This window comes from Ahaetulla prasina, chromosome 13 (assembly GCF_028640845.1).
Source record: "Ahaetulla prasina isolate Xishuangbanna chromosome 13, ASM2864084v1, whole genome shotgun sequence".
NCBI classification, from domain to species: domain Eukaryota; kingdom Metazoa; phylum Chordata; class Lepidosauria; order Squamata; family Colubridae; genus Ahaetulla; species Ahaetulla prasina.
The window spans coordinates 2,165,397-2,189,890 of NC_080551.1; the positions used below are offsets into that span (position 1 = coordinate 2,165,397).

General features: G+C 45.4%; 1 protein-coding gene across 1 annotated transcript in view; it reads right to left on the reverse strand.

Annotated features, from left to right (window-relative positions):
- Window positions 1-20,144, reverse strand: part of CORO2B (coronin 2B) — a 104,985-nt gene extending 84,841 nt beyond the window's left edge. The window contains exons 1-2 of the mRNA XM_058156410.1: window positions 19,924-20,144; window positions 19,316-19,455 (exon numbers count right to left, since the gene is read on the reverse strand). Of these exons, the coding sequence (XP_058012393.1) occupies window positions 19,316-19,455; window positions 19,924-19,936 (153 nt within the window). The 5' untranslated portion in view covers window positions 19,937-20,144. The remainder of the gene's footprint in view (window positions 1-19,315; window positions 19,456-19,923) is intronic.
- Window positions 20,145-24,494: the final 4,350 nt, after the last annotated feature.

Sequence of the window (24,494 nt, forward strand, 5' to 3'; positions counted from 1 at the left end):
AAAAGAAGGCATTGCTTGGCACACACAATGTGCCAATGCATTTATCAAGCGCAAAGAATACCAAACCAACCCGAATCTTTTAAAACACATTCTCACAGAAATCAAGAACTTGGAACACAGAACATAGAATAAGAGAGCTGGAAGGGGCCTTGAAGGTCTTAATTTGGGTCATAATTAATATATCCAAGAGCAGACAAAAATATCTAAAACTAAAAGATTGGCATCTTCCTGTATCATTTCAACCCAATATAGGTGCCTGCTTGCTTTGGCTGGGCAGTTGGGACGACCTTCATGCCTCGGGTGACCCTGCTAGGAATATATACTGTACTCATGGCATATACCCCCAATGTTCTTTGCTCAGACCTCCCAGGAACACCCACCACTACCACCACCACAATGAGGCAGTGGAGCAATTTGGGTGTAGGGGGGCACGTAAAATGAAACCAGAGTCCCAAAACATCTCATTGTCCTCTTAAGTGGGGCAAGTCATTGGCCCCGATGGAGAGGGTGCGCAACTTGGGCGTTCTCCTGGATGGACGGTTGTCCTTTGAAGAACATTTGACGAACATTGGACTTCGACAACTCCCTGACCTCCGGACCTTTCGCCGCGACCTTAAGACCTACTTATTTGTCCGTGCAGGGCTGGCATAGAATTTTTAGATGTTTTATGGGTTTTATGGGTTTTAATTTTTAATTAGTTTTTTGGGTTTTAAATGTATTTTAAATTTTGGGCCAAATTTAATAAGTTTTTTAGCTATTGTTTTATTTGTATTGTGTGTTTTGATTGTTGTTTTTATATGGCTGTTCACCGCCCTGAGTCCTTCGGGAGAAGGGCGGTATACAAATTAAAATATTATTATTATTATTATTATTATTATTATTATTATTATTATTATTATTATTATTATTATTATTATTATTATTAAGAAACTTATATACAGGTTAGGAAGTCACAGTACAGATAAAACACGGCAAACAGACAGGCTCCAGGTTGGCAAAGAAGCTCAACAAGGCACATCTCCCATTATTTAATTTAAACCTGTGTGCTGAACAGGAAAAGGTAAGTGTGGTTTTAAAAATGGAGGAAGAAACATCAGTTATGAGAGCTGACGAATTCCATGGATGGAAATCCCAAAGGGAAAAACAATTCAACATGCTTGGGAAACTCTGAAAAATGAGATTATAAAAACCCAATTTAAGACAATACCAATTTAAGAGAAAGCAAAACAAGAGACCCCGAATGAAGTCAGCATGATTGCACAATGAAATCTCTGACAAACTGAGAGGAAAAAAAGAACAAGTATAAAAACCGAAAAGAGGGACATGCAGGGGTGAAATCCAGCAGGTTCTGACAGGTTCTGTAGAACCGGTAGCGGAATTTTGAGCAGTTCAGAAAACCGGCAAATACCACCTCTGGCTGGCCCCAGAGTGGGGTGGGAATGGAGATTTTGCAATATCCTTCCCCCAGGAGTGGGGAGGGAATGGGGATTTTGCAGTATCCTTCCCCTGCCACACCCACCAAGCTACGCCTACCAAGCAACACCACACCCACCGAGCCACGCCCACAGAATCGGTAGTAAAAAAATGTGGATTTCACCATTGGAGACATTGAACTAAAACAGAATGTCAGCAAACAGGTCGAATCTGCAGGGATAAAGTCCGAGTGATATGATAGCTGTCTTCAAGTACCTGAGGGTCTATCACAGGGAAGGGGGGGGGTCAACTTATGCTCCAAAGCAACTGAAGGCAGGACAAGAAGGAAGATCACTAAGAAGAGATCCAACCTAGCACTAATTTCCTGAGAGTGAGAACAATTAATCCATGGAAGAGCTTGCCCCCAGAAGCTGTGGGGGCTTCATCACTGGGGGTTTTCAAGAAGAGACTGGACAGCCATGTATCCAGAATGGTATAGCGCAGGGGTCTGCAAACTTGGCTCTTTTAAGACTTGTGGACTTCAACTTCAAGCTGGCTGAGGAACTCTGGGAGTTGAAGTCCACAAATCTTAAAAGAGCCAAGTTTGCAGACCCCTGGTATAGGGTCTCCTGCCACAGGCAGAGGTCAGCACCATAAATGGATGCGCAGCTCACAGAGGAAGAAACATGTCTCCTTATTACACATAACAATAAAATTCACAGAATTTTCCACATGGAACATGCTTGACAAAGAGGAAACAATGTCCAGTGAGCGAAATCTTATTTTCTATTCATACTATGAGACAATTAACATGTTTTTAAAAAATGTCTTGCCCCCAAGTAGGGCTGGAATTCTTTTTTTTCATTTTGTTTTTGTTTCTGCACAAAGCAGCTTGTAAGAAAACCTCAGCAGAAGAAAAAAATACTTTTTTTCTGGGGGGCAGGAAAGCCCAGAATGCTTTGCCCAGCCGTATCCTGTTTGCCCAAAGGCTCATCAGTCTGAAGGGGAACATCCGATGTCCTTTCCAAGGGGAGAGATGCGTCTAGAAGACACTGGGCCTATTATATGGCAATTTACAATGAGTCAGTCAGGCTGAACAAGGGGCAAGGAGTGAAAAACTGTACCAGGTTCAGAAACTCAAGACCAGCAACCCAGATGAAGAGAAGGACTAAAATTCAGGGGGACAGACTGGGCGCAGATATGCAGGATCAGTTGGAATATCACTGCATTGCCTCCATATGCTGTATTTCTGGGATAAAAGAGCTCTTCCCTCTTACTCTCAACCTGGACTCACCTTTATGGGACGATGCCTAAAATTGCCAGGCAAATGTGACTGAGGCGCATTGACATTAGGGGAGGAAGGCAAGACCCAGGCATCTGGATTTCCAGAAGGAGCCCCTCTTCAGTCGGAGGCACTTTAAAACAAATCTTCAGAACTGCAAAAGCCAAACTCACAATAAAGCTTGATATTTTTTTTAATTTGCATTTATATCCCGCCCTTCTCCGAAGACTCAGGGCGGCTTACAACATGTCAAGCAATAGTCTTCATCCATTTGTATATTATATACAAAGTCAATTTATTGCCCCCAACAATCTGGGTCCTCATTTTACCTACCTTATAAAGGATGGAAGGCTGAGTCAACCTTGGGCCTGGTGGGGCTTGAACCTGCAGTAGTTGCAAGCAGCTGCTGTTAATAACAGACTGTCTTACCAGTCTGAGCCACAGAGGCCCTTTCTTTGACAGAGTTTTTCAACTCTGGATAAACATGTCAAAAACCACAGTATAAAAACTAAGCCATGAAATGAAAGCTTAGAAAGGAAACCTTTAGAAGCTACTTTACTAATGAAGCCAACACCAAAATGCTTAGATTTGTAGTCCTATCTCTACTCCAATATCTTTCCCACCAAAACTGGTAGGTCAAACTATATATAAGCAGGCAACCAATCCCATGCTAACTTGGTTGGATGATGTTACCTAGTCAGGCGATGAGATGTCTCCAAACAACAAGCTCAAAGAGTATCAAGAACTCCATACTTCAACCCTGGGCTTCAGGGAGTTCTTCCACTAGAAGACACACACACTTTCCTGCAGTCAATGAAACTAGTCTTAAGACGTCTAAAGCAGGACTGCAAAGCTGCTCTACAGAAACTCCAAATCTGCACTGGCTGAACTTTCTGTTTTTAGCTAGATCTTAATTCAGGAAGCCAGCTTAGGGTTCTCTGAGCCCTCGCACAAGAGCAAACTTGGCAAGCCACTGGGAACTCCTCATGTTAACACCAAGCCTCCTCCACTGAACCTTCAGTTTCTTGTTTTCAGATGAAAAGAGAATCAAATACAACCTGGCACTTGCCCCAAAATGATGGGGTTTCTTCAGTGTGTTGGGCTCTGGTTTGCTGAAGAGAACTCTGTTCACAGGTAAAGTGGAGGCCCAGACTAGACACCTTCAACCTGTTCCAGCTCCACCCTAGGCTTTGTGGAGCACCTCAAGGCAACTTTCCAAGTTTGGGTCCATGGTCAGGATCCAGAGTGTGGGTGGTGGGAGGCTTTGAGGTCATACACCCAAAATGTGACCCTGTTCACTTGGCTGCAAGGACAACAAAAGGGATGTGACTAGGGGCATATGGCCCTTGTGCTACAATTCTTACAATCCTTCCATAAGTAATGGCTTTATATGAAAGAATAATTCTAAAGCAAAGAAGACTTTGGCAGGGAAGGTCAAGTGAGGGGCCTTCTTTTTTGTGCTGCAGTTTGTTAATCGCCAACTTGAAGAGAATCTAAAGCAGCCAGAGGCTACCCTATCCTACCTACTCATTCATCGGGGAAGACGTGAGATTCTTGAACTGGACACAGAGAATCCATGTGGAGAGGTAGCAGCTGTCCCAAAAGAGAGAAGAAAGCTCAGCAAAGGTGATGTAACCCAAAAGCCCAAGACCACCAAGAAGAACTCTCATACTTGGAGGTCTATGGAGGTTCTCAGTCATCCAGGTCACAGTTGTCTCAAAGATGCTTTGTTCTTCAAAAGGCAACTGGACTGTGGTTTTTTTTCCCTTGAGGAAGAAGAAGATGATGTTTCGCTTCTCATCCAAGAAGCTTTACAACTGATGAACCTTCTTGGATGAGAAACGCAATGTCTTCTTCTTCTTCTTCTTCCTCAAGGAAAAAACAGTCCAGTTGCCTTTTGAAGAAGCACCTTTGAGACGCAGAGCTTCAGAGTCACGGCCAAGACCTCTCAATGAACAGCAGCACCCAGAAGACCCTACAGACTCTGCCAAGGGAAGGGTTCCTGCCTGCCTCTGCTCTGAAGAGAGGAAGTGATGGATGGTGGCAATTGGAGATTCCCTACTGAGAGGGATCAAAGCACAATCCATTAGCCAGATAGTCTACCAAGAAAAGCCTGATATCTGCCTGGCCCACCCATTTCCCATTAAAGGACAGAATCCCAAAGGTCTCTTTGAAAAAGACCTTTTTCAAAAGCCCCTCTCTACTGACTGACATGTAAAAATGTGAAACAGCAGGACACAACCACGAAAACATTGCAGGGCTTATGAAGTATGGGACAGTGCCAAACTGGCACATGTCCAGAGATGAACTCAGGAACAACCAGAAGCACAGAGTACGTTTATCCTGGAGAAGAGAAGCTATGGGTGGAGACAATCACTGTCTTCAACTACCTTGTGCTGTCATGTAGAAAACGGAGTAGAATTATTCCCTATTGTTGTAGAAGACAAGACAAGATACAATTACAAGGAACAGTATGAACTGTTCCACAATGGAACAGGCTGCTTTGGGAGATGGGGGGCTCATTTCTTTATGGGAGATATTTAAACAAAGTGGCCATCTGTCAAGGATGATGCAGCCGTAGTTTCCTTCACTGGACAGGGTGATCCCTAAGATCCTCTCCCAAGGTTCTGTAATTGCATTCACACGCCACGCTAAGTCAAAACCAAACAAAGAATAAATTGTGACCTGAAAATCCACTTTTGTTCTTTCGTAGGCTCAGGTCATGAACCTAAAACTTCTCCTGCTTGTCCCCAGGAAAAAAAGAATGGCCACCCATTCAATGGCCTTCTTTAGAAATCAAGAGTTCTCTTGAAGCAACACTCAAAGCTGCTCCAGAAAACTTTTTAAAGAAGCAGCTTAATTACATCTAGTGCAGGGGTCTCCAACCTTGACAACTTTAAGACTTCTGAACTTCAACTCCCAGAATTCCTCAGCCAACAAAGCTGGCTGAGGAACTCTGGGAGTTGAAGGCCATAAGTCTTAAAGTTGCCAAGGTTGGAGACCCCTGATCTGGTGCAGTTAAATTTTGATGGATTTAGGCAATTTAAGGCCACTTTCATAAAAACATGTATTGCTTCTTACGTTTTCTAAGTCACTCAATATAATATAATCAAATCAAGTGAAATCCTCTTGGCAATTTTCTTTCTATACAGTTGTGGTTAACATTCTCAGTGAGATCTATCTGGGATCCTACGTTCTGGGGCTTCCCCACAGTTGGACACATAATACTGCTTTTCATGGTACTTTCATGACCCTTCAGTTTTGAGAAACTGAAGCCCTAGATCCCTGCACCGGCTCACTGTAGGATGAAAAATTAGAAAGCCTCACTTTCTAATCACTTTCAAAATTGCCTGTTAACTATCTTAAAGCTATTAGTGATCTTTGGAATGACAAATATGAAAAATCTTCACTGGATAAATTTATTTTCAATTCTGGACAAAAGAAAAAATAATTAGAGGCTTAACAACTTAACAAATTTAAAATAAACATTAAATAAACAGCAAAACATTAAATTTTGATCCAAGAAAGTTCTAAACGGATTAATTTGGATAAATTTGGAATATTAAATGTGACTCTAAGATTTTGGAATTAACCATAAAAAAATAAACATCTTATGGGAAACAGACTTATTTTGGCTATCCTGGGTATTCCAAGTCAAACAAAGATAAATTGTGATTTTTACAACTGGACACTAAAGGGAACTAAATATTCTAAGCAGACCTCCAGAACTTCAATAAACCACCAAGTGCTTCAACGACCCTCTAAAAGGATGCACATGACCAGCTGTCTGCAAGGAGTATAAATCCTTTCATTCCCCACTATCCTGTCAGAGCTGAAGAAGCTTCTTGGGTGAGAAGCGAAATGCCTTCAAAGAAAAAACATGTAAGTCTAGTTGCCTCCTGAAAAAGCACCTTTGGGATTCTAAGCAGAAGGGAAAAAAATCCAAGCCTGTTCTTGATGTTAGGTTAATACTGGAAATATTGAAGGAGTTCCTTGAAGAATAGAGCCCAAAATTAGTAACTATAATATTGCCACTGTCATGGTGTCTGCTTCTATGAATAGGTTATGCCTAAAAGATGTTACTGAACAAATTCCCTGATAAGACAAAGTACCAAAAGTGGAACTACAAATGAGAAGCCAAGAGAATGATTTGGAAAAGGGCACTTTACAGTTCTGGATATACAAAAGAAACTGGCTGAAGCTTAAAAACTGAAAAGGAAATACAGAGGACTTGTTTGTGTCCTTCACTGGCTCCAGAGGCCTTCCAAAGTAAAAAGGGGCAAATGGTTACAGTGGGTGGAGGAGCGCACTTTAAGGTGTTGGTTACTACCTTTAAAGCGCTCCATGGCTTAGGACCCGGGTACTTACGGGACCGCCTGCTGTTACCTTGTGCCTCCCACTGACCTCACAGAGAGGGACTTCTCAGGGTGCCGTCCGCCAGGCAATGTCGGCTGGCGGCCCCCAGGGGAAGAGCCTTCTCTGTGGGGCTCCTACTCTCTGGAACGAACTTCCCCCTGGCTTGCGCCAATTGCCTGACCTTCGGACCTTTCGCCGCGAGCTGAAGACGTATTTATTTACTCGCGTGGGGTTGGCTTAAATTTTAAATTTTAAATTTTTGGATGTATTTTAATTTGGGTTTTAGATTTTAATATGTTTTAAATTTCGGCCAATTTTATAATAAGTTTTTTAATTGTTTATTTTAATTGTATTTTGTTACTGTTTTTATTTCGGCTGTACACCGCCCTGAGTCCTTCGGGAGAAGGGCGGTATAAAAATCTAATAAATAATAATAATAATAATAATAATAATAATAATAATAATAATAATAATAATAATAATAATAATAATAATAATAAAAGCCAAAGTGGCATCGTGACCACTATATTAACTTTTTAACCCGCCTGTCCTGCAGATGCTCCTTCTGCAGCTCAATATATCTCAGTGTAAATTGTACTGGATTTTCTGGAGCAGTTCCCACGAAGAAAAAGCTACCGCAAAGGTGCATTTTGGCCAATGGAGGTGAACATACGTGTCCCAGGATAATGTTGCAGGATCCAATCTGAGTCAATCATCAGAGGTTTTGTCTTCCGAGTTTTCAACTCATCCTCAGGAACTTCTGCCTAGCATTGTGGGTGCTTTGGACTGTTCTGTGTGTGGTATTTATTTTAGACTCCTATTTTTCAACCTATGTCTTAATTCAGCCATTGAGGCTCTCCTGTCTTCTGCTCATCGCCCTCCAACATTAGCCGACTGTGCAATCCCAGCTTTGTGGTAATGCAGAGGGCACAGTCATTTTGTTTCCCAGGCAGAAAGGAGAAGGATCTTGAGGACAGGGACTCCTTTTGGCCTAAAAGAATCGCTTGCAATAAATTATCAAAAAACGATAAAGTGTTACCCTTTCCACAGCACAAGTAGCAAATTAATGGGATGCTAACAGAACAGTGTCTAACCCTACAGGGTACAAATGGGCACATGCCATCGTTCTACTTTTCCTCCATCCCAGCTCTGAAGTTCTGCTGGACCTTCTTTTGGCTGGGTTGAACGCATACACCTGGCATCAGAGGTGGGTTTCAGCAGGTTCTGACCAGTTCTGGAGAACCGTAGTGGAAATCTTGAGTAGTTCGGAGAACCGGTAGTAAAAATTCTGACTGGCATCTGTTCTGTCGGTCCCAGCTGATTGGGAGGAAATGGAGAATTTACAGTATCCTTACCCTGCCACACCCACCAAGCCATGCCCACCAAGCCATGCCATGCCCACAGAACTGGTAGTAAAAATTCTGACTGGCCCCACCCCCATCTATTCTCTGCCTCCCAAGTCCCAGCTGATCGGGAGGAAATGGGGATTTTCCAGTAACCTTTTCCAAAAGGCAACTGGACTTCCTTGGTTTTTCCTTGGAGACGTTTCACTTCCCATCCAAGAAGCTTCTTCAGTTCAGGAAGAAAGAAGTCTTCAAGCAAAAAACAAAGTCCAGTTGCCTTTTGGAAAAAAAGCCCCTTTGGGACAACAGGGCAGCATATCGCTCAGGGACTCCACAGTGCTGACCGTGCATGGGCCAATGTGCTGGTGTAGAGGGATGCTTTATAACTTACTCACAGGATGCCAGGCAGTGGTGGGTTTCAAATTTTTTTACTACCAATTATGTGGCTGTGGCTTGGTGGGTGTGGCAGGGAAAGGATACTGTAAAATCTCCATTCCTACCCCAAATCCAGGAGAAGGTTACTGGAAAATCCCCATTTCCTCCTGATCAGCTGGGACTTGGGAGGCAGAGAATAGATGGAAACTAACCAAGGAGCGAAGCAACCTAGAAAAGCCCCTTTGGGACCAGCATGGCCTGGAGGACTGAGGATCTCCAGAGACAGGCTCCTCTGTTGCTCCTTTTGCAGGGAATCTTGGTGGGCATTCCTCTACCCCATTCTGAAGAAATGGCAGAGAGCAGGCAACTTAGAATAACAGAGTTGGAAGGGACCTTGGAGGTCTTCTAGTCCAATCTCCTCCTCAAGCAGGAGACCCCAGCCTATACCATTCCAGACAAGTGGCTGTTCAATCTCTTCTTAAAAGCCTCCAGTGATGGAAATTTTAATCCACAATTAAAATTTCCCTCCAGAAGTTAATTGTTCTCCCTGTCAGGGGAAAAAAAAATCTTAGTTCTAGGTTGCTTCACTCCTTGTTTAGTTTCCATCCATTGCTTCTTGTCTTGCCTTCTGGTGCTTTGGAGAATAGCTTGACTCCCTCTTCTTTGTGGCAACTCTTCAATCATTGGAAGACTGATAGCATTTGCCATTTCTTCTCTCTGATCGGCATCAATCAAGGTTGCTTCATTCTATGCTGTTATTTCTTCCTTGACCGAAGAACAGTACGGTACTAGTCTTGGTGATCACCAGCATTAATTGTCCTATTATTTTATGTTATGTTAGACTTTTTATTTATATGTATAGATTTTAGCTGTACATGTCTATAAATATATCCTGCACTTATATTTGATGTATGTTTTCTCTGGCTGTAAGGCCATAATGATTAAGACTGAAATTGTATTGGGAATTCTTTATCTGCAGTATACATCTGATTGTTTTTTATTTTATTTATTTATTTATATTTATTTATTTTGTCAAACACAACACTACTGTATATATAAGTATAAGCATGAAATAACCGTACGAATTGGATACAACCAAAGGGAACATTAGGACAGGAACGGTAGGCACACTGGTGCTCTTATGCACGCCCCTTATAAGTCCTCTTAGGAATGGGGTGAGGTCAATAGTAGATAGTCTTTGGTTGAAGCTTTGGGGATTTTGGGAAGAGACCACAGAGTCAGGTAGTGCATTCCAGGCATTAACAACTCTGTTACTGAAGTCATATTTTCTGCAATCAAGATTGGAGCGGTTCACATTAAGTTTAAATCTATTGTGTGCTCTTTTTTTTATATATATATATATATTTATTTATTAATTATTTTATTTTATTTTATTTTGTTTTATTTTATTTTATTGTGTTCTTTTGCTTCTTTCTTTGGGCAGGCAGGAGCATGTCAAATTTTGCCTGGGCTTTGGGGGAACAGCTACAATGAAAAGCTTTTTCTCCAGAATTTAATTTTCGTGGGCTCTGAGGTTTTGCTCTCTGGATGAACTGTGTGTGGTGCATGTAAGCATTTACCTAGCCTTGGTGGTGGCGGTGGGGCGGGGGATTGTTTTGTTTTTGGTATCTTGAATGACTTAATGTGGTGGTGCAGATGGGTCTCTCTGTGGTGTGTTTATATTTAGCTTGAACTTCTCGCCCACCCACCCCCCACCATAAATATGGCTAGGCAGCACAGGCAGGAGTTTTATAGGGACATGAAGAAGTTTTTGAATTCAAAATGTTTTAATCTAAAAATAGACATTCTTTGTTCCAAGATCAAAATAAAGTACCTGTGTTCCAAAAAAATCTATTTTTCCTGTTCAGAACACAAAATTAGATTGTTGTTTTATAGATTATAAAGGAGGGAGGGGCAGTTAGTGAAGCATAAGGCTACAATCCAAAAGCCACTATACTCTCCCTGGTGGACTTGGGAAAAAAACAGTAAATTCTGGATTCAAATGCACACAGCAGTACAAGAATTAATGTAATTCTTATTGCATTATTATTATTAGCCTCCATAAGCCATCTTATTGAGGCTAATAGATAGAAAATGTTTACGGAAGAACATTTTTATATATGGCAACTGCTACAAGATTATTATGGGTCACCTTCAACCTCTTAGTGACCATCTGAAGTTATGTCAGACCACAAAAAAGCTACTTACAAACCAGATACAAAGTTCCAACATCTGAGTCCTCTCATCCTATCATGTGACCACATTTTGTACATTTGGCAACAAGCCCACATTTATAGCCATTTGCAGCATCCCAAGGTCACAAGACCATGATCTACAGCTTTTTGCCAGTAACTCGTGTTTACTTCTGGTTTATAGCAAACAACAGCCAAATGGGTTAGCTTAAGAACTACGGCCATCCTTCGTTTTAATGTCCACAGCATGAATGGACTAAGTATGTTTATTTTACACAGCCAACCCCATAGTCATTCCCCAGGTCCCAACTCTGTGTGAGCAGTCCTTTAAAGCAGGGGTCTCCAACCTTGGCAACTTTAAGCTTGGAGGACTTCAACTCCCAGAATCTCTGGGAATTGAAGTCCTTCAGGCCTAAAGTTGCCAAGGTTGGAGACCCCTGCTTTAAAGTCTGCTCCAACTGACCTGGATGTAACAAAGACAAGAAGGACCGTCCGGCCAGAGTCTCTTTTGCTCTAAGGGATGGGAACGGTGCCAGCAGGATAACAGCCCTGCGGTGCTCGGGGTTCAAGGCAAACAGTTTCCACAGGTTCAAGATAAAATGAAAGCCCAACGAAGGCAGGTGGGCAGCCATGAGTTCAAGGCACAATGAAAGCAGCACAGACTCAATGAGTTCAAGGTACAAAAAAGACAACTTGACTTTGATGGGTTCAGGGCAAGACAATGACAACATGATTCAAGCAGGTCCAAGGCCCAATGAAGGTAGCTTGGTGTTGATGGGTTCAAAGCAACAAATCAAGAGAATTCAGGGATGCACGGATTACAAATAGTTGTCTCTGATAATCCCCAGATTCCACTCTCTGTGGCATCCCATCCCCCGGCCAGCCACAATCTGTAGCACATGCAGCACCCCCTTACTTTGCTATGCTCCATAGGACTTCATTTATTTGGGCCTCATTTATTTGAACATAGAATAATAGAGTTGGAAGGTACCTTGGAGATTAACTAGTCCATCCCCTGCTCAAGCAGGGGACTCTATACTATTTCAGATAAATGGTTGTCCAGTCTCTTTTTGAACGCTTCCATTGATGGAGCACCCACAACTTCTGGAGGCAAGCTATTCCACTGGTTGATTGCTCTAACCCAGGTGTCAGCAACCTGCAGCTCTGGAGCTGCATGCGGCTCTTTGGGCCCTCTGCTATGGCTCCCTATCGGGTGATCCCACCACTGGCCGGCCTCGCCCTCCCCTCCCAGTCCTCGCCTGGCCTGAGAAGGTAACGGTGACAGCGGGGGATGGAGAAGCAGCCAGGGCAGAGACAGAGAGATACAGAGAGAGGGGGAGAGAGAGAGAGACATAGAGAGATACAGAGAGGGAGGGAGGGAGGGAGAGAGGGAGAGAGATGTCAAAAGGTTTTTGTAGTTCCTGTTGTTTTTTAACAACCGGTTCTCTGCTCTAATGACCGACTGGGTAGGTGTGACTAGGGGAGTCATGTGACTGGTGGAAGTGAGTGATGTCGAGTTGGCCACGCCCATCCAGGTTTTGTGGCTCCTGGTGTTTTCTTTTCTGTGGGAAATGGCTCTTTTGAGTGTTTAAAGTTGCAGACCCCTGCTCTAAACTGTTAGGAAATTTCTCCTGAGTTCTAGGTTGCTTCTCTCCTTGGTTATCTTCCAACCATTATTTCTTGTTCTGCCTTTTGGTGGTTTTGGGAAATAGTTTGAGCCTCTTGTCTTTGTGGCAGTCCCTCAAATATTGGAAGACTTCTGTCATGTCTCCCATAGTCCTATTTTCATTAGACTAGATCTAACAAATTCCTCAAATTGTTGGTTTGGTGAGGAAATGGCTATTGGGACAGAAAACTAGAGGTTTAGAAAAGTAGTTTGTTGATTTAGAGCTAATACCTCCTTTACCTTCTATTTAAAATTTATAAGGAAGTTACTTTGCTCTCAGAAGTTTAACTCTCAGGCTACACGATGTCCCTGACTATGTATGTACATTATAGCTCCAATCTGGTAACTATCTGGACCTGCTGTATGGAAATCCATTGCTGATCCCTTAAAAGGAAAGCAATATTAAATAGGGGTTGGCCTAGGCAAAGCTTTCATTTTGCAAGAGTGGGTTCACATAAAACACTGTCGTCAGCTTAATAAAATACATTGCTTCTATGCACAAGACATGCTATGCAGTGGTGAAATCCAATTTTTTTTACTACCGGTTCTGTGGGCGTGGCTTGATGGGCGTGGAAGGGGAAGGATACTGCAAAATCTCCATTCCCACCCCACTCTGGAGCCAGCCAGAGTGGTATTTGCCTGTTCTCCGAACTACTCAAAATTTCCACTACTGGTTCTCCAGAACCTATCAGAACCTGCTAGATTTCATCCCTGATGCTATGCCCAATTTAATATAGATTAACATAATGACCTAATTCATGCAAAAGATCAAGGAGCTGAATTTCCCCAACATACTGAACCACAAATAACCAATTTTAGTCTCCCATCTTCAGTCTTAATGCTGCGTTAATGAAATAACAAAGTGCTAATTGGCCATTAGACCATTAGGGGACAACTGAACCCACAGTTTGGGATGCAGTTTGGCATCCCAAAACCTGTTGGGTAATTAGTAGCCTGCAGTTCCCTGCTGCAAGCTGCCTTCAGCCTCCCCCTCCATTCTTGGGTTGCCATGCCAACCGGAGCCCTTTTCCAACCACAGCTCCTTGTGCCACCAAATGCTTCTCTTTGGGAACAGCAGACGCAGCAACGGTGGTGCCTGCTGGGTCCTTTGCGTTCCCACAGCAGAAGAGAAGCTTCCAAGGGATGTTGGGAAGAACAAGAAAGCCGCGACTCCTTTCTCCATCCCAGCCAGAGATGACAGATTCACAGATAACTGTGAAAAGTTCACTGCAAATCAACTGAAATTCACCTGTCATGGAATTCAATCCCAGGTGTTTGCTTTCTATTAACTTTGAAGAGTATCCGTGCACCTTTACCTCTAGTGCTAAAACCTGGGTAGGAAGCATTTCCAGGTTTTGAGAATGTGGAGGAGAAACACATCGTGCCAAGGAACAATGACTTTGGACTTCTGGTTTAGTCTGCTGACCTTGGGGCTTTTTCTACACAGTTCCTGACGAGTGGAAATTTTCCTGTACCTGCAACCTGTCTAAAATCCGTGGATCAAAAATGAGAGAGGCCACTTTTCTCCATTCAACATACTTGAAAAATAGGACAAGATTTGCTCAATCAGTCTCCTTCGTGGTCACATCCCTGCATTCTGATTGACTCCCCAGTGTGGGATCCACACCTCAGTCCAATAGACAAACAGCTGCTACCTCCCCTTGCTAACTATTTTTCATTTTAACCATCTTTAACTTTTGTGTGACTTCAAGTTACTTTTTGAGTCCTGGCAACTGCCTGGGCCAGTCCCTGCAGTCTCCTTGGCAAGGTTTTTCAGAAGTGTTTTGCACTGCTTCCTTCGAAGAACCAAGAGAGAATGACTAGCCCAAAGTCACCCAGCTGGCTTAATGTCCAAGGACAGACTCTTCCATTTATACACACACACACACACACATATATGTATGTATGTATGTATGTATGTATGTATGTATGTATGTATATATATATATGTTTTCTGAGGTTTTCGCGGGTGTTTGTATGTAGGTCTTTGGTTATTCGGGTTTTCACCCGCGTAAAATTGGAAGTGTCTTGCGACGTTTTGACGAAGTCTCATTCATCATCTTCAGGCTTCAGCTTCGTGCTTCTGGGAGCAATGTGTGATTGCAGCTGTTTCTTCCTTTTTAACTGCTAGTGGGGGTTTGAACTGATTGGGTGGGAGCTTGGCTGTGCTCTGATTGGCTGGGGGTGTGTCCTGTTTGGGTGGGGGCTTGGTTGTGCTCAGATTAGTCTGAGTTGCAGGGGGATTTGAGCTGGTGAGCTGCATTGCTGTTGTTTGGCTTCGTGTTTGTGGTCGTGCTACATCTTCATAGTGGGTGTCTGTCTGCTGTATCTATGGATTGGAGGGGTTTGAAATGGCTAATGTTGCAGCTGCGGTCTGGCTTCTGGTCCTTGGTCGTGCTTCCTGATCAGTGTGGGTTTGGGTCTGCTTTCTGGGTGGATGTGTGGTGGTGACATCCTGTGTGGACCTCGTGAGTGTGGGTCTGGTGTCATTCCTCGTGTTAGGGACTCGTTTGTCAATAAGGGTGGGTTTCCACATGGCTGGTAGGCGGGAGGTATCATCTCGTTTGTTCATGCTGAACAAACTTCTCCCAGAAGCACGAAGCTGAAGCCTGAAGATGACGAATGAGACTTCGTCAAAACGTCGCCAAGACACTTCTAATTTTACGCGGGAGAAAACCCAAATAACCAAAGACCTACATACAAACACCCGCGAAAACTTCAGAAAACAAACAAATATATATATATATAACCTTTATTATTTTTATAAATAACTCAAAGTGGCGAAGGGGGCCACTTTGGGGCGTGCATAAGTGCACCAGCGTGCCTACCGTCCCTGTCCTACTGTCCCCATTTATATGTAATCATTCTGTGTGTTTATGGCTATGTTTTGCCTATTTATATCCTTTAATTTGTGCCAATTTTTTTCATGTGTCCATGTCTATGTCTACTCTGTTATTTGTTTCCTTGTTGACAAATAAATAAATAAATAAATATTCAACACACCTTCCTCCTGTTTTCCCCACAACAATAACCCTGTGAGGTGGGCTGGGCTGAGAGAGAGTGACTGGACCGAACTCACCCAGATGGCTTTCCTGCCTAGGATGGGACTGGAACTCAGGGTCCCCTGATTTCTAGCCTGATTCTTTTGTCACCAGGCTGGAACTGGCTAAAGCAGTGATGGAGAATCTTTTGGCCCCAAGTGCCCAAACCGGAACGTGTGTGCATGCGTGTGTGTGCCAGAGCGCTGGAAATTTGAAGACCAGCTGACCAGCAGGCCGCATGCACACGTCAAAAACCAGAAGAGCAGCTGGCGATGGCATGCGTGCCCACAAAGAGGGCACTGCGCGCCACCTCTAGCACACGTGCCATAGCTTCACCATCCCGCAGCTAAAGCATCAATTGCTCTATTTTTAACTTCATTGTTTTTATAACTGTTATTTATTGGTTTTACTGTTGCTGTAAGTCACATAGAGCTGCTTAACATGAGCAGCCATATAAAACTCTTAAATAAATATACTAATATATTCTAATAAGCTTTATCAATAGAAAGATCTTCAGGTTAGTATACTTGCTAGGTTATTTTCGGCAACTGTGGATTCATGGCCAGGCAGATATGGGTCACATTTCAAATTCTTGTTTCATGTGGCAGAAACCCTAACATCAGCCCCACGCAGCCCCACAGTCCATCTCAGCTAAAGAGAAGAACTGGCAAAAACAACTTTTATCTGTGATGTCACAGAAAGCCGTAGTTTGGTTAACCATGATCAATTTATTAAACTGCAACTGGCTAAATTTGTGAATACACTACACTGTAGGTGACCATGTGTAAGCCACCATGACAAGGTTTACATAACAGGCAAGCCAAAATCATGCAAACCGCATTACAGCTTAAGCACGACAAACAGCATTTCCTGTCCTGCCTTGCTCCCTCCCCCGACATTACTACAAGTTCTACTTAGTTTCTTTCCCAAATGCTCAGAATTTCATGGACACGTTTTTAAGTTGACCTCCTCAATATTACTAAAAAACAATCTATTGTAGAGATGTGTCTGGTGCATCCCTTTGCAGAGTCCAGGAAGCACTCTTACTTGGAAGCCACACCCACTGACTTAGTGTCAGAGCAAGAGATTGTAGGGCTGTAGCCTGAAAGTTGAAAAAAAAAAAGACATCAATGGCAAGGCTCTTCCATATCACTGCCAAGGAACAGTGACTTTTCATGAAGTCACCAGGAGTCCAATTTAACATAAAGGAGTATTCACTTTTTATCCATTATCCTCAGAATGACTCCCCAGGAAATGGACACACACATAGGCCGGTCACAATAATCAAAATTAACACAGGAAGTGAATAATTTTCATTAATCTCCTGCATTCTCCAAAAAATCACATAAGACAGATTCATGCTCAGTTGCCTTTTAGAAGAGATTCAGTCCTTTTCCACCCAAGAAGCTGCAGAGCTACCAAGGGCACCACCAGGCCAGAGGCAGAAGAAGCAAACAGCCTCTCCCCTCTCCTCACCCCAGGAAGGAAGCCGGAGAAGCCCTGCAAGGTCCATCTACTCTGTCCACCCTCAACTCTGCTGGCCAGTAGAGCACAGGGGCCAGTCCCCTTCCCCACCTGCTTCACCTGGGTGCAAGTAACAGTCTCAGGCCACAGGACCCCAGCCTTAGCATGGCCTGTGCAGCGGCAACATCTGGAGGCCTTAAACTCAGGAATTCTAACCACCTTTGCTGGGGATTAGACTAAAGGAAGCACAGCTCCCCTCTATTTATGCAAAGGCCGTCCCCAGCCTCACCTGCGGGGATGAAGCAGAGCCTGATGGTCTCAAAGCCTCAGACTTTCTCTGCAGCTGCAGGTTTATTTCCAGGACCCAACAGATTGGCAGGCCTAGCAGTTGACTAGGCCTAGCAGCTAATTGACTTCAATCAGATATCGATCTGAAGCCCCCTTTATTGCGTATCCTCGCACTATAGGATGGGATAGATCTTGGGGGCGGAGGGGGGAAAATACATATACAAACATTCAGGTATACAAATCTGATTTCACATTAGTGGATTTTCAGATTTCTGCAGGCTGAAGCAAACAAACATGGCGATGAAGAACAAGAGCCGCCTTTCACTGTCCTTGCCATCTTTTATCTATTATTGATTTGATTGTAATTTCTTTATGTTTGATTGCTGTGAGACCGCCCAGTGTCATTGATAGTCAGACGACATACAAGTTTAATAAATTATTATTCCTGTTGGTTGAGCAGTCAGCCATATGTTTAGATTACATTTGACATTTTTATCCACCTTCCCTAGGTCCTTCCCTGGAGTAGCCAGATATTGTTTGAGGGTGTTAAAAGTACTGTCACATGATATAAGTATTATTATTATTACTACTATTTTAAACTCTTATCAGCAAACATTGATTTATAAATTAAAATACATGCTAGCATATACTAAAACTTGGGTAAAAAAATTCATGGTTTCAAACGTTGCTTTACACCACATTGCAGGAATGATCCCGACTGTTATCAAATATGAAAGTACTCTGCAGCCATGCAATGAAGATGACGCAAAACTACTTATTTCTATTTCTTTCTAGCCTCCGCTCATCAGGACCAGCGTCAATCACATCTGCTCTGAAGAGGAGGCAGAGATCTGCCAATGGAGGCTCCTCTTGGAAGTCAGGCACAGCATCAGAGCCAGAGAAGGTATTTTCAAGGCAACCTCCCGGCTTTACCCAGGTTTCCTTGCTAAAGAGAACCTCAGCTGGGTCTGGCAAGAACCAGAACACTTTTCTGTCACAGCAAAAAGCAGCACCAGGGAGGAAAGGAGTGAAGAGGGCAGGTAGCCCATCACCTGCTAAGAAGTGGGGCCTGCTCCCAAATTCCAAGAAAAACGGGGCATTTCTCTGCACGTGGGGTTAGCTTAGGGCTCTCCCAGGCCAGCCACCCCAGCGGGTCTCCTTGCAAAGGCCTCCCGGAGCCTTCCAGCTTCGGGCGTGTGGAGTTGGGTCCCCTTCCTTTAATCCTGGCATCGGGAGAGCAAAAGGCGCTTTCCAGACCAATCGCGGGGGGGCGGGGGAGAATTGAGGTGCCGGCGGCCACTTCGGATGCTCGGGTGGAGGAAAGAGCTGCTGGGTCCCAGGTAGCTGAGCCCGCGGGAGCCTCTCCCCCCGCCTTCCCCAGCAAGGCTCCGTCCCTCCTCCTCCTCCACCACCTGTAGAGAGGGAAGGGGCTGCCGGCGGGGCCGGGCTCAGAGGCTGCGGCTCCTGCGATAGTGCGGGACTTCGGCGGGAGAGGCCCCGGGGACTCGCCTCGCCTGCTCTGCCGGGGCCGTTTCAGAGACCGGCGGAACCCCGACAGGTTCGGCAGGCAGTCAAGCAGCGGACAGGTCCTCCCTCGGGGGCCGAGCAGGAGCGTCCAAGGGTTAAAACTGCAGCAGAGCTCCTGCCTCGGGCTCCGAAAAGGGCAAAGCGGGGGCGGGGGGGGGGAGGCTTCTCCTTCAGCCGGAGCGGAGAGCCGCGCAGGCCGCCCGCGGAGACGATGGGCGGCTCGGCGGGGGTCGCCAAAGCCGCCTCAGCCGCCGCCTGGCCAAGTGGAGCATCCATGACAAAGCACCGGCCACGAACCCGGCCAAGGGGGGCCTTGGAGCCGGGGGGACGGGACAGAAGGGGAGCCGGCCGCTCCTGCCGCCTCTTACCTTGGAGACCGTCATGCAGAAAGTTCTCTCGGCGAAGCGGGCGACCCTGGCGAAGGCCGGCGGGGGAAGCCGGGCTCCTTCCCTCCGGATTCCGAGCGCGCCGGGAAGGAATGCCCGGAGAAGCGGCGGCCGGCGCTGCCCTGCGGAGGAATCGGCGTCAGAGGCTGAGGAAGCCCAGGCTCCCCACCCCCCCCCCGCCTCGCCCCGTCCCGATCGCGCCCTCCTTCCTGCGCCTCGGGAGCCGCGCGGAGCCTCGGCGGCGGGACTGGCACTGCCGCTAAGCCCGGGGAGCGTCGCCGGCCCTCTGCTGCCCAACGGGGCGGGGAAGGCGGCGCCCTCCGCGCCCAGCGCTCCGCAGCCGCCAGCGCCGCCTCCTGCCGCCGCCTTGGGTGGGTCTCTGCGCCGGCCGGCGGCGCGGAGTGGGAGAGTCCGGGCGGGCAGCCTCCAGGGCCGCACGTGGGGCCGCCGCCGCCGCCTCCTCCTCCTCCTCCTCCATCATGCCCAGGGCTGTCGGGCTGCCAAGCGGCGGCATCCTCTGGCCGGGCGAAGCCTCCCTCCTTCGCGAGCGGAGGTACCGGCCGCCGCGCTCTCCGCGGGGCTCGGCGTACCAGGGGGCGGCATCCGGGTAAGGCCCAGGGAGGGGGCTTCCCGCGGGGGCTGGCAGAGGCCTGGCCGGCGTCCGAGTGACCCCGGGAGGCTTTCGGGGTCCAGCGCTGGTCTTCCCGCCGCAGCTTCAAGGAGCGGCTGCGGCTTTTCAGGGCCGGCGGAGAGACAGACGGCCGGCGCCGCCAGGCAGGTGCCAAGGCCTGAGCAGCCGCCCTGAATCGGGCTCGCAGAGGGAGAAGCTTTGGGCCAGAGCAGCCGGGCTCCTTCTGCCCCCCGGAGCGCCTCACCCCGCCTGCCGCAATGAAGAAAGCCGCCCCCGGCCAGCCCTTTCTGCAGGCCAGGCCCGGAGGAGCGAGGGAGCCCACCTGGGCCTGGCGGGGCAGAGGCGCCCGAGGAGACGGTCCGGTGTGCGGAGTTTACGGGGGAGGAAGCCTCAATTTGACAGCGACCAGGGAAATCTCCCCGCTGGCCGGAGGAGCTCCTTGCTTCGGAAAGCCCCAAGAGCGGCTGTTGCTGGGGAGGCCGCAAGGCTTTGGCCGCTTTCAGTGGCTCTTCTCAGGCAGGAGGACATTCAGTTGAGGAAGGGCTGGGCTGGGGTGGGTGAGGGGGCTCCAGCTAGCACTCTGCAAAATAGAAGGAAAATTGGATTGTCAACACTGGCAGAATCTTCTGCAAAAGATTCCAGCATGTGACTTTCCATACAGATAGAATAGAATAGAATAGAATAGAATAGAATTTTATTGGCCAAGTGTGATTGGACACACAAGGAATTTGTCGGTGCATAGGCTCTCAGTGTACATAAAAGAAAAGATACCTTCATCAAGAATCATAAGGTACAGCACTAAATGATAGTTGCAGAATAGAATAGAATAGAATAGAATAGAATAGAATAGAATAGAATAGAATAGAATAGAATAGAATAGAATAGAATTCTTTATTGGCCAAGTGTGATTGGACACACAAGGAATTTGTCTTGGTGCATATGCTCTCAGTGTACATAAAAGAAAAGATACCTTCATCAAGGTACAACATTTACAACACAAATTATGGTCATCCTCTACTTAACAACCACAACTGAGCCCAAGTTTTAAATTGGGGTTTTTTAGATTTTAAATATTTTAATTTGTCGGCCAAATTGTATAATAAGTCTTTTAATTTAATTTTTAATTGTACATTGTTCATTTTTATCCTGGCTGTACACCACCCTGAGTCCTTCGGGAGAAGGGCGGTCTAGAAATCTAATAAAATAAAATAAATAAATAATAATAAATAACATTTATGTTGCTAAGTGAGACATTTGTTAAGTGAGTTTTGCCCCATTTTTCTCACCTCAGTTGTTAAAGGAATCAGTGCAGTTGTTAGATTAGTAACCCGGTTGTTAAGTGAATCGGGCTTCCCCATGGACTTTGCTTGTCAGAAGGTCACAAAAGGGGATCCCGTGACCCCCGGGACACTGCAACCGTCATAAATATGAGTCGGTTGCCAAGTGTATGAATTTTGCTCACATGTATACAGGGACGCTGCAATGGTCATAAGTTTGAAAAATGTCAAAAGTCACTCTTTTCAGTGCCGTTGTAATTTCAAACGGTCCCTAAACAAACTGTTGTAAGTCAAGGACCAACTATATTCCCTGATGCTTGTGGTCACAAAGGAGCACTGAGAATACAGTGTTAGAAGGATAAGAATTTTGGGGGGGTTATTTTAAATTTTTTATATATATATAAATATATATATATATATATTTATTTATGTTTTCTGAGGTTTTCGCGGGTGTTTGTATGTAGGTCTTTGGTTATTCGGGTTTTCTCCCACGTAAAATTAGAAGTGTCTTGGCGACGTTTCGACAAAGTCTCATTCGTCATCTTCAGGCTTCTGCTCTGACGAAGCAGAAGCCTGAAGATGACGAATGAGACTTCGTCGAAACATCGCCAAGACACCTCCAATTTTACGCAGGAGAAAACCCGAATAACCAAAGACCTACACACACACACACACACACACACACACACACACATATGGAAATGAACTTCAGTTACATTTTGCAGCCCGTAAACTTTAACTAATCAGTTAAACTAATCAGTTTGGGGAATCAGATTTTTACAGTACTTCATACCTTACTTTCCATAAAGCTGGTTTGCAGTCAGGAATACCTTCGACCACCCCCTGCCCCTCCCACCCTGTGTCCCCAAGAGTAGCGGTCTCCAACCTTGGTCCCTGTAAGACTTGTGGACTTCAACTCCCAGAGTTCCTCAGCCAGCTTTGCTGGCTGAGGGATTCTGGGAGTTGAAGTCCACAAGTCTTAAAGGGACCAAGGTTGGAGACCCCTGCCCAAGAGGGCCATGTGCACAGAGACAAATCAAGGGGCAAGTCACAGAGGTGTGTGATTTCAGATTTGCAATGTTTTATTTCTCCATTGGGCAAAAGTAAAGGCTGTCCATGAAATCAGCAGAGAAAACCAGAAAACTTGGTTATTTCTGTCGCTAGGCAGCAAATGATATTACAACAAGAAGTACCTCTTTCCCTCCCTTGTATGATGGACGAAGAAGTCCTTTAATTCTCATTCTGCCCACAAGATCTTCTGATTCATGAGTGCTGCAGGTCCTGGCGGCCTCCAATGCCTTTGGCCTCCCCACCCAGCTCCCCAGCCTCTCCAATATATCTTGAAGAAAGTTTGGTTGCCACTGGCAGTTTGGCTTTTTGTGTGCACAATTCTAACCCTCTCCTCCTCCTCCTCTTCCTGCTCCCTTCTTTTGCTGTCGGCCAGGGATTATTGCTTGAATTAATTAGCACCAATTAATTGGCTGAGGCGACCCAGCTTGTTCTCCTTCCCTCCGGAGAGGGGAGTCAGGAGAAGAGAGGAGAACAGAGGGGGGAGCCGTGCCAAATGGAGGCTCTCTCCAAATTGCTTCCATGCAGTAACGTCTGAGCCTCCTTTAATCTGCCTGGGCGTCAATGTAAGAACATCGTGTCTCGTTCGGCACGCAGGGCTTGAGAGACGTTGAGCTGCCAACAGACTAGGACTGCTGCTCTGCGCTTGAAAATGTTTTTCCCACTACTGTTTGAAGGTCTCAGGTGCTGCAGCTAGAAATGGAAGTTTAGAAAGAAAGGTTCCATAGAGCAGAGGTTTCCAACCCTGAGAACTTTAAGCCTGGGGGACTTCAAGTCCCACAATTCTGGGAGCTGAAGTCCGCCAGGCTTAAAGTTGCCAAGGTTGGAGACCCCTGCAGTAGAGGGCTTCTACTCACTCTCTTTAACAAGTCTTTGATATGTATTGTTATGAAAAATACCATTATCATCTTCATAATTAAAAATGGTGCTTAGGAGGATTTCAACTAATATCTGGCAAGACAAATCCAAGCTTTGACTACAATTGCTGAGTGAGTGGATCCTGAACCATTCTCTGATGACATGTCAATGAAGACATCCAGGCAAAGGTGTCTAAAGGTTGAATCATGGCAACTGGACTAATTTTTTTTTGGTTAGCCTGAGTCGTTTCACTGCTCATCCAAGCAGCCTCGTTCATTCTCTGGTGACTTGCACCAAAACCAGGTGACATTTCCTCTTAGGCTAAAGTTGGAAGAAAAACTGGTTCTGGAAAAATTGGTCTTTGCCCTATAGCAAATTAGAATTATATAGCGCTTCATAAAGCTTTACAGCCCTCTCTAAGCAATTTACAGAGTCGGCTTATTGCCTCCGACAATCTGGGTCCTCATTTTACCAATTGATAGTGGAAGGATGGAAGGCTGAGTCAACCTTGAGCCCGATGAGAATCGAACTGCTGGCAATCGGCAGTCAGCAGAAGTAGCCTGCAGTACTGTATTTTAACCACTGCACCACCACTGCCCTATCAATCAAAGATGACAACAGATAAATCAGGCAACATTTGTAGAAATACTTTTTTCCAAAAAGAAAACACTAGGTAGAGATTGTCCCAGGGACCTTGAATTTGGACTGGCATAAGTAGCTAGTCTGCCAAAATAAGATTTGTTCTGATTGTAGCTCTAGCCAGCAAAGTTCCACGTTCAACTAAAGAAAGAAGGCCAGTGAGGTGTGATCTGAATAATATTTTGTATAAGTATGTTATCAAGGCAGAGAACAAATTTGAAGAACTACATTTCTTCATTTCTGAAAAACTCTGGGTTGAAATTAGGTCACTTTGTAATTGAGGTGACCTACAGTTACAGTGGCTGGATGGAGTCACTGAAGCAGTCGGTGTGAGCTTAAACAGTGCTTGCACAGTGCACACAAAATGCATGCTGCACACGCGTGTGTGCGCAGTACGCGCCAAAAGCATGGAAAAATACTTTGGAAGGTAAGTATAACAGTGAAGGGGGGAACAGCTGTGCAGCGTGATTTAGATTCACTAGAAAGCAGGATTTCCTGCTTTCTAGCAATTTTAAATCGCGCAGCACAGCTGATCGTCAGAAATACCGGTTTGGAGGAACCAGTAAGTTTTTTTACTACCGGTTCGCCTGAACCAGTGTGAACTGGTAGGATTTCACCGCTGGGTCAACCTATTCTCTAAAGCAGGGGTCTCCAACCTTGGTCCCTTTAAGACAGTGGTTCTCAACCT